The sequence below is a fragment of the Tachypleus tridentatus genome, chromosome 9 (assembly GCF_004210375.1).
Source record: "Tachypleus tridentatus isolate NWPU-2018 chromosome 9, ASM421037v1, whole genome shotgun sequence".
Taxonomy (NCBI): Eukaryota; Metazoa; Arthropoda; class Merostomata; order Xiphosura; family Limulidae; genus Tachypleus; species Tachypleus tridentatus.
The window spans coordinates 10,857,253-10,868,058 of NC_134833.1; the positions used below are offsets into that span (position 1 = coordinate 10,857,253).

Genomic DNA, 10,806 nt, shown 5'->3' on the forward strand with positions numbered 1-10,806 from the left:
CGAAGTCTTTCTTTAGAAATTGTCCAAAGATTTTAATAGAATTTAAGTCTGGAGAGTTTCCAGGCCAGTTCAGCACCTTTATTCGCGTTGTAGTCATGAAATTCTTCACAAGTTTCGATGTGTGGCACGGAGCCAGATCTTGCTGAAAAATGCCAGATCCATCTGGAAATCTCTTTTCAATACTGGAACGACTCTTCTCTGCAAAACATTTTCTTCAAGGCATGTTTTACGAACTGATTGATGTAAGATTCTTGAAGTTTCTCATCTGAAGATCTGCGAACACGCAGACTTCTTTGACCCTGTAAGAAGAAATGACTTTCGTCGCTGAATAACACCTTCCTCTATTGTTATTGCGTCCAGTTCTTGTATTTCAGACCCCATTGATACCGTTTTTACTTCATTGAGTTGATAAGAAGTTGTGTTTTGACTGGTCTCCTTATCCTTCTAACGCAATTTCAAATGACGTAATATTCCTCAAAATTTCGTCATATATCCCAAAAATAGATCGACCGTACTGCAAAACACAGCTAATGCTGCCGTCTGTGTGAAGAAATGACTATTAAAGGAAATTAGTGGGTTCAGCAAACCTACACCGGCCGCCATGCTGAAAATATTGTAAAATGACCATTTGTTTCAATTAATTTGCACAAGGGTGTAAATAGTAAACTCTGGAGAAAGAGAAAGAAAGCAATATAGAGCAACCATATTTAACTCGAGATTATTATGTATCTTAAATCTCTGTTATTTATAAACTGCGAAAGACTTCTTTTTAGTAGAATTATTTTTATGCAAGGAAATTACTGTTTTATTTCATATGTCTTTGAAAGTCAATGTAACAGACAGTCGGAACAAGCTAAATACATTTTAAGAATAGCCGCAGGATGTCGCTTAACAAAAAATTGCTCGAGAAGTCAACAAACTCAGAGCCAGCGTTAGGATTTATAAAGTAGGTGGTATTAAAAATAAAGTTTTGATTTATGTTATTATTATTTTATAGTTGACGTAAAAGTTGATTATTGAAATTGTAGTTATATATAAAATGTTGTAATAATACATAACTAATTCTAATTAGCGGTGGTTTGAATTTGAAGTAGTAATGACTGATATTACTAGTACTGGTGGTGGTGTAGTAACACTAACGGTAAAAGTGTAAGTTGATTCACCTTATTCATCTCTGTTATGAAATTTTAATTCACTTTACAGTATTAGTTAGTAGTAATAGTAATAACTTTTAAAATATTATTAATAATACTGTTATTCGTTTTATTATATATAGCATTAATTATTAATATTATATAACCGCACTAGTAATCCTAATGATGACTTCCGATTTCTCGCGAGCGCAAAATTTAGAACTCCACTTTTTTGAATTATAAATTAAAAACCAGTTTTAACTTTTTTATATTACATTTGATTAAATTGATATTAGTACTGGATTGTCACTATTGTTACTTAATGAGTTATATTTTTAAGTAAAATGAAAACATGTTCAAACACAAGTTAATTTAACTATAGTTTATAAGCTTAAATTTTCAGTATTTGTGAAAACTGAAAGGAAATAATATTTCAAAACTTTGATTATAAAATTACAAAAGGAGAAACAGTTTTATGTGCAATGATGTTCATTTTCCAAGATAATATAAACTCGTACTTAAAATTTTTTGCTGTTAATGTAGCAGTACTGATGATTTTACTGAGTTTTGTATTGTATTTATGTATTGGGTTGAGGAATAATTCGTGAGCGTTTTTTCAAGTTAACAAAATATATTCATAAATGAAACGCTTTAGCAAAATATTTCATGTCATTTGGTAGATAATTTTTTGCTCTAATAGATGGTGTGTTTGATTTTCATATGTCTTTAATTTTTGCTTTCATTTTCAGCTCATTAAATGGAATGTCAAGTGGACAAAATCGAGCATTTTCGACACCATCTGCTTTTCGCATTTAATTTCTTGTAATTTCGTTTAAAACAATGCATACTATATACCTAGGTATTACATGAAATAAAGTATCATAATAAATGTTTTGGGTGTAATGTGTTCATGCATTGAAGTATTGTATAGTCTTGCATGTAATGCTTGAATGAAATTATTTAAAACGCTCACAAATTATTCCTCAACCTAATAATTAAACTTGATATGGTAGTGTTTATTTGCACTGTACTGAACGTAGAAATGGCCTAACCAGTGAAAGCAAAACTGTTGGATACTGGTGTAGTCTTTTTTGTTTTGAGATATTATATAAATTTTTATGACTTAGTTTTTCACTTTTTCTCAATATAATTTTTCTTTACAAAGTATTAAATAAGAGAGTTTTGAAGAAGTGGGACACACATTAACTAGCCATGGATATCAACTGTATATTAATTCAGTCTACATTGTTAAGCCTTGTGTATAAATGTACATATGAGCATAAGAACTGGATTTAGTCATAGGTTCTCAAACTAACATATTACATCTATAACTATCATTTACCCTAAGTGGCTAGTTGGAGGAAGGCTGTTCTACCTCAATAAATTACAAAAAAAAAGTCAAAAACAGGGTGCTAGAAACCATATTTTAAACATGTAGAAGATAGACAAAATCCAATGTTACATTTATAGAACAAAAAAACTGAAACAATACAAACTACAGAATGTATCTTAGTAGTAGAATTATGTTGCTGTGTAATTCACAAGCAGTTCTGAGCTTTATCTGACTTAACCTTTTACAAACCTAACTGAGAAATTAAATTACATGGTTACCATGAAACAGAATTTCAACTTAAATATTTAATTATGATAATATAATTCTATGATTTTTAGGTTCTGTATTCAGGCTCTAATTAGTACACAGGTATGTCTTGTATAGTTTGTGTGGTTATTCATTAATTCCGTTGGATTAATGTGAATGTAATTATTGGTATAACAATTTCTTACTTGTGGACAGAGTGTTATAATTTAGAAGAATATGAAATAATCTATCTTATATTTATTAAAATAAAAAGGATGTTCCAATAGTAGTCTGAAGAAGGATATATAGCTGGGAAATTAATGGAATTTGTTAATTGATTAAATAAATATTGGGTTCATAAATCAGTTACATTCAACTAGTCATAGTTGTAATAATAAAATATACTGATAATCAGAAAGATTAATTTCAAATAGTTTATTATTATCTTGTCTGCAATCAGTTTGATTGTAATTTTGAATAATCTGTTGTTGTATGTTGTACTAATCAGTGCAAGTAATTAATTGCTCATAATTATTAATTGAGTTAATCATCCAGCTTTAAACAATGGTATAAGACAAATTAATAGTTATTATAAGAGTAATTTTGTACTCTTCTGTTAGGTTGTAACACGCTTCTCTCATGTCCTAGATCCAGTGTGGTTCTGAAATAAACTTGAACCTTTCTATAGTGTTAAGTGTCTTACAAACAGTAAAATCCTGATTTATGTAGCTTGTAATTTGATTTGTTAATATTTGTGATTACAGTAATACTTTTGTATCTCAGAACGGCTGGTATGGGTATTGGGTTTCTCATCATCAAGAAGGACAGTAATACTTTTATAAGTGGTGTGAAATTTACAATTAAATGTTTGTAATATTTATTTAGTGTTAACTTGTTTATCATTATATGTTTTTGGAAAACGGACCGTTTAGTTCTTCAAGATTGTCCTTTCATATCCATTCTTAAGAAGAGCAAAGTTAAAACTCACTTTTTTATTTTTCATGTTTCACTTTAAACTGGGGTATGAAAGCACTGATCTCAGTGCTGTACAAAGGCACAGCTAGGATTTATCTTTAGGGGGTAGCGTGACTCGTTTGCCTCATGCTTTGTACCATTGGTCAGATGGTTGTGAATTTGAGGTTGGCCTACATAATGCTTTTGTGTCCTTGAGTTAGACACTTTACTCCTTGTGTTCCAATCTGTCCTTTTGTACGATGGGTACCAGCTGTTAGGTTGTCAGTTGATTGACATTCTGTCCAGGAATGATAGGTCACCAGTATCATCTACTTATTCCATTTGAAACTGGAGTTTGAAGGAATCAGCTCTACATACCTTGAAAAAACAAGGATTTAACTTTTCAACTTTGTTTTTCAGGAAATAACTGATTCCTTTGTTAAACTCTTGTAAAGTGCCAATCTTCATTCTGAGGTGCCAACTCATTTCATTAACTTAGAAAAATAAAGTTGTGTTAACTAGAGTCCAGCCTGAATCTTTCTTGTATTTGTTGATATGTTATCTCTAGAGAGAAGGAGTACAAATCATTATCATATTGATCCTTTTGATATATCAAAAATAAAACACATCTTTCCCATCTTTTCTCAGGAAAAAATAAGACATCTTACATCAATGATATAACCTTTTTCTCCATAAAACAACTTAATCTACTGCTACAGAATAACCTTTCTAACCACAAGACATCTTAACTTACCCCTGTAATATAACTTTTATATTCACAAAATCATTCCTGTAGTTCTCCTCTGAATTCTCTTTAAAACTCAGTATCTTTTTTAGAAAAGACCAAAACAGTATACAGCATTAGTTGAGTTCTTCTAACCAGTGACTTGTATAAAGAGGTAATTACATATTTTTTTATATCTGATCAGTATCTGTATAAATACTTGTTGGAATTCTGTTACCTTTGGGTTTGGTAAGATATGAACCACTGTACCAAGGTCCTTTTCTTCAGTCACACTTTTAATTGGGTTTTGATTTGTTCTAAAGATGTGAAACAGATTGTGATAACCAAATTGCCATTATCTTGTGTTTATTATAATTAAAGTTCATTTGCCAAATACTAGAAAACTTGTTAAGTGATTCACATTACTCTGTAGTCCCTCGGCCTTCTCAGAACAGCCATTGAAACCAAAGAGTTTGAAGCCATTATCAAACATTTGTTAATACCATCAATGTAAATAAGAAAACGTAATATGTAACTGCTCTGGTCTCTAAGGTTCCACTAGTCATAAGGGCCTGGATAGATTGGACTTCATTAATGGTAACTGTTTGTTTCCTCTCTTTCAGTCCCATATGCCATCCAGTGGCACAGCAGTGTGCCTGTGTACTTACAATAGTGGAAACCAGGTATTGATACTCATCATAGGAAGAGCACAGATAGCCCATTGGGTAGCCTTATGCTTAATTCCAAAGAAATCAAAGAAAGAAAGTCCCATACAATCCAATTAACTAATCCTTCTACGACTGCCATCAGTGTAAATTTCTGTGTGATACTTGGTCCAAGGTGTATTGAAAATATAAGTACTTCAATTCCATATTCTTTCCTGTCCATTGCTGATACAACAGTAAGTCTATGGATTTACAATGCTAAAATCAGGGGTTCAGTTCCCCCCAGTGGACTCAGCAGATAGCCATTGTCTAGATAACAGGTAATATCCTCAGAAAAGGGTTAACAGATTAGTAGGACATCAGTTCACTTTGACAAATCCATCTTTGATTTTCTTTTGGAATATAATATTTTATTGAATAATTTTATAAGGCTTCTTGTATCAAACTTTTTCCCTTTATAAAATTAAGACTAACTTGACAACTGCTATCAACTCCTTTAAAACTGGGGTTTCTTTATAGCATTCTTCAGTTTTCATGTCACATCCCACTGTCTGTTGAACTACTAAAAATGAGTCTTGCCTTGTCTCTACTTCAATTACCAATTGTTTTTTTTTTTTACAACTGCACTGAAATTTTCAGAATGCTGTTGTAGAATCATATGTTTAAACTTGCAAGAATGGTTTTAGGATAATATGAAATATGTATGGCTTGTTTTTCAATGCTGATTGAAGTACAAAGGAAAGGAATTTCCTATTTTCTATATACAAATTTTGTGAAATTATAAACATCTGAAATAATTTTTTGTATTGTTAAAAGGCATAACGTTATTGTAGAAGGTTCAGTGAGTTGTTTTCTAATCCATGTCCGTCTTTAATAAATATGGTTACTTCTTTTTCTCACTCATTTTAAACAAGTTCAGTGATGAGATGTAACACATGGATACACATTACAATGCCAAGTATGTTGTTGTGATTACGTTATTATTTTCATTAACAAACATTATATTCAAATGTTTCATTTTGTATTATTGCATCTGTGATGCTAACCTAGATGTCATTCTCCCCCAAAAGATAATTTGCACTCCATAGAGGGGTGCACCCAACTCTTTGGAAAATGGTGTTATATGGTACATTTGTTCACACACTATTCAGAAGTTTCCATGTATTATGTGTCCCCAGGTGTCTTCACTTATTGTTGCTTCCATCTGACTTGTGGCTTGTTGATCTACAAGGTTTCGAGGAAGTTTCGTTAAATCTCGATGGGAATACTAGCTAGTCGTCAGAATGCACGGGTGGAGGAAGACGAGATGGGAGCAGCTCAAGCTTATCGCTACCCGTCAAAATCAGGTTGATCGATCTTTACATAATTAGTTACAATTAGCAATACAACAATTAAGAGGACAAAAAACACATGAGGTTGACACTTTTTATGTACATCACTTGGTAAATGTATGTATTTTTTGTTACAAAATGTTTAAAATCATTAGAAATTTGAAGTTATTATTTATTATATTATCAGATAATTGTGTAATTATCGTATGAGAGGTAGTGTTTAATTTTTTCTGAAAAATAAACCAATTGAAATTGATATATTTCTGTATTTTAAACTGTAACATTTCTCATTAACATAATAAGACAAGAGACTTAATAATTTAGAAAACTGTTTCAAATAATTATATTAAACTTCATAACTGTCAGTTACTTTTTGTTTGAAATAAAATGAGATGAAACAGTCAAGTTTTTATATTATAAAGGTCAAGTTAGAGGAAAAAGTCAGGTTTATGTATTATAATGGTCAAGTTAGGTGAAACAGTAAGGTTTTTATATTATAAAGGTCAAGTTAGGTGAAACAGTAAGGTTTTTATATTATAAAGGTCAAGTTAGGTGAAACAGTCAGGTTTTTATATTATAAAGGTCAAGTTAGGTGAAACAGTCAGGTTTTTATATTATAAAGGTCAAGTTAGGTGAAACAGTCAGGTTTATGTATTATAAAGGTTAAGTTAGAGGAAAAAGTCAGGTTTATGTATTATAATGGTCAAGTTAGGTGAAACAGTAAGGTTTTTATATTATAAAGGTCAAGTTAGGTGAAACAGTAAGGTTTTTATATTATAAAGGTCAAGTTAGGTGAAACAGTCAGGTTTTTATATTATAAAGGTCAAGTTAGGTGAAACAGTCAGGTTTTTATATTATAAAGGTCAAGTTAGGTGAAACAGTCAGGTTTATGTATTATAAAGGTTAAGTTAGAGGAAACAGTCAGGTTTATGTATTTTTAAGGTCAAGTTAGGTGAAACAGTAAGGTATTTATATTATAAATCTCACGTTAGGTGAAACAGTAAGGTATTTATATTATAAAGCTGAAGTTAGGTGAAACAGTAAGGTATTTATATTATAAATCTCACATTAGGTGAAACAGTAAGGTATTTATATTATAAAGCTGAAGTTAGGTGAAACAGTAAGGTATTTATATTATAAATCTCACATTAGGTGAAACAGTAAGGTATTTATATTATAAAGCTGAAGTTAGGTGAAACAGACAGGTTTTTATATTATAAAGCTCAAGTTAGATGAAACAGTCAGGTTTGTATATTATAAAGGCCAAGTTAGGTGAAACAGTTAGGTTTTTATATTATAAAGCTCAAGTTAGGTGATACAGTCAGGTTTTTGTATTATAAAGGTCAAGTTAGGTGAAACAGTAAGGTTTTTATATTATAAAGGTCAAGTTAGGTGAAACAGTCAGGTTTTTATATTATAAAGGTCAAGTTAGGTGAAACAGTCAGGTTTTTATATTATAAAGGTCAAGTTAGGTGAAACAGTCAGGTTTTTATATTATAAAGGTCAAGTTAGAGGAAACAGTCAGGTTTATGTATTATAAAGGTCAAGTTAGGTGAAACAGTAAGGTTTTTATATTATAAAGGCCAAGTTAGGTGAAACAGTAAGGTATTTATATTATAAAGCTGAAGTTAGGTGAAACAGACAGGTTTTTATATTATAAAGGTCAAGTTAGATGAAACAGTCAGGTTTTTATATTATAAAGCTCAAGTTAGATGAAACAGTCAGGTTTTTATATTATAAAGGCCAAGTTAGGTGAAACAGACAGTGTTTTATATTATAAAGGTCAAGTTAGATGAAACAGTCAGGTTTTTATATTATAAAGGCCAAGTTAGGTGAAACATACAGTGTTTTATATTATAAAGGTCAAGTTAGGTGAAACAGAGAGGTTTTTGTATTATAAAGGTCAAGTTAGGTGAAACAGACAGGTTTTTGTATTATAAAGGTCAAGTTAGGTGAAACAGACAGGGTTTTATATTATAAAGGTCAAGTTAGGTGAAATAGTTCGGTTTTTATAGTACAAAGGTCAATTTCAGTGAAACAGTGAGGTTTTTATAGTACAAAGATAAAGTTAGATGAAACAGGTTTTTATATTATAAAGGTCAGTTTAGGTCAAACATATTTTTTTTTATATTATAAAGCTCAAGTTTCTTAAACCAAGTATCAGGCAAACTTGTTTCTTTTGCATTTGTTCGTACTTTATCAAAAACACCAAGAATAAATACAGTGAACATGGTCAGTGTTAATGATGATTTTGTGTTATATTAACCTTCATATTTTGAATTATTTTTTATTATCGGATTTTCTCTATTTATCGGTTGGGTGATTTTAACTCCAAGATAAACCACTAGAAACACCTGTAAAATAAAACGATTTAAATGAAGATTCTGGCAATCTGTTGAATTAAACCAGTTGCACTGTAATTAGAATGCATGTACGTATGTATTTTTCTCTTTTATTTCAACAAGTCAAGAGTGCGTCTTTTAGACCTCAGAGTTTCTCATCATCCTATACACTTTGGTTATTCTATTGTATATTTACAAATATGTACTTTTCAGTTGACCATTTATCTGCTGAGTTATGAGGTTATGATCAGTACTGTTCAAGGTATTTATAAAATGTTAAAACTGGTATAATTATTCGATAAATAATTTTTTTAAAAGTATCGTAAATGTAACCATGCTTAGTGAAAAAACCGAGAACTGAAACCAAAACGAAATAAATGTCTGGTAGCTTTTAATTGTTTGTAAATTGTTATAGGAAATTATTTTGCCAGTCACTTCATTATGGGAGGAGAAAGGTTCGAAATAAACCAGCCAGAAGCTTATTTGTTTGGTGAAAACATGGATTTGAACTTTTTAGGGGGAAAGCCAACACCTGTGAGTATATTAGTGCAAGTTTCATTTCAAACCATTCACAATTTTACCAAATTTTGCTACTTTTTTGTCAGAAACAAACATTTGAAATTAACAAGAAAGTGGACTTTGGGATGTTTGTTTAATAAACTATTTGTAAAAATGTGGCTCACATAAGGAAAGTGTTATCTTTCAGTGAGTGTAATTCACTACTAATATTTAGTTGCAAACACAAACAAACAAAAACAACAAAATAATTTAATTAATTATTTAGGTTATGAAATTAGTACAAATTATAAAATAAGGAGGTATATTTGACGTGTGTCAGTATGCTATAATTTATATGCAGTATGTTAGAATGTGACCCTAATGAGGTGAACTTGTGTCATTTACAGTTTCCCTATCCAGCTCCGCAAGCATGTGAAGCTACTCGTCCACTGAGAAGTTTGATTAATATAAGAAAGGAGTCGCTACGGTTTGTTAAGTAAGCTTTCATTGTTTACAAGCAAACTGTATAAAGATATATTATGATGTACCTTAGATAAACTTAACTGTATGTGCAAGAGATTTAAAGCTACTGTTAATAGAGCCAGATGACTTATTCTGAGTATCTATAAGTAGAGATTTCATCAATTAGTGTCATGTAATTTAAACGACTAATCAAAATTATAATTACATTTATTAATCAACATTAGTGTTTCTGATTAGTACTGGTTTTGATTATTCCATCAGTTGGTTAATTGAAGTTGTGATTATATTGATTGTCAAGAAAATTGACAGATAAAAATTAGTGCTTTTAAATATTACTGTTAAGGGGAATCTGGTTGAAGCGTTTAAGATTGCAAAGAGAATTGACTGTCTTGATATGTTTCATGTTTAACAATGAGAACTAGGTGATTCAGATATATATTTTAGTGGGGTAGGTATCATCTTAAGCTTAGACAGTTTGATTTTTCTTAGAGGGAGGTTGGCCTTTATAGTGGGTTGTCTTTGGATGTTGTAGAGGGGGTATGTTTAAGTGGGTTTTACGTATATATTTTCCGCTACAAGTGGGTTTTCTCGTCATCACTGAAGGTAAAGCTTGATAAGTATATAAATGGCTGAGTTGTTTTAATTTACTTTAGATGATGGAACAGCTGGGATGGACCACCAGGTTCTATGTTGATAAGTATATAAATGGCTGGCTCTGAGTTGTTTTAATTTACTTTAGATGATGGAACAGCTGGGATGGACCACCAGGTTCTATGTTGATAAGTATATAAATGGCTGGCTCTGAGTTGTTTTAATTTACTTTAGATGATGGAACAGCTGGGATGGACCACTAGGTTCTATGTTGATAAGTATATAAATGGCTGAGTTGTTTTAATTTACTTTAGATGATGGAACAGCTGGGATGGACCACCAGGTTCTATGTTGATAAGTATATAAATGGCTGAGTTGTTTTAATTTACTTTAGATGATGGAACAGCTGGGATGGACCACTAGGTTCTATGTTGATAAGTATATAAATGGCTGAGTTGTTTTAATTTACTTTAGATGATGGAACAGCTGGGATGGACCACTAGGTT

The 10,806-nt window shown here is 31.0% G+C and overlaps 1 protein-coding gene across 3 annotated transcripts; it reads left to right on the forward strand.

The window, feature by feature from the left end:
- Positions 1 to 846: 846 nt before the first annotated feature.
- Positions 847 to 9,749, forward strand: LOC143227025 (putative E3 ubiquitin-protein ligase MGRN1). Of its 3 annotated transcripts, none has more exons than XM_076458570.1 (4): positions 847 to 946; positions 6,234 to 6,401; positions 9,144 to 9,262; positions 9,634 to 9,749. In XM_076458570.1, the coding sequence occupies exons 2-4, from the start codon at positions 6,314 to 6,316 to the stop codon at positions 9,724 to 9,726; spliced, it is 300 nt and encodes a 99-aa protein (XP_076314685.1). In that variant the 5' UTR covers positions 847 to 946; positions 6,234 to 6,313; the 3' UTR covers positions 9,727 to 9,749. The 3 variants fall into 3 exon arrangements, with proteins under 3 accessions (XP_076314685.1, XP_076314687.1, XP_076314686.1); XM_076458572.1 differs by lacking the exon at positions 847 to 946 and adding an exon at positions 4,531 to 4,565; XM_076458571.1 differs by lacking the exon at positions 847 to 946 and adding an exon at positions 5,043 to 5,375.
- The last annotated feature ends 1,057 nt before the right edge of the window (positions 9,750 to 10,806 follow it).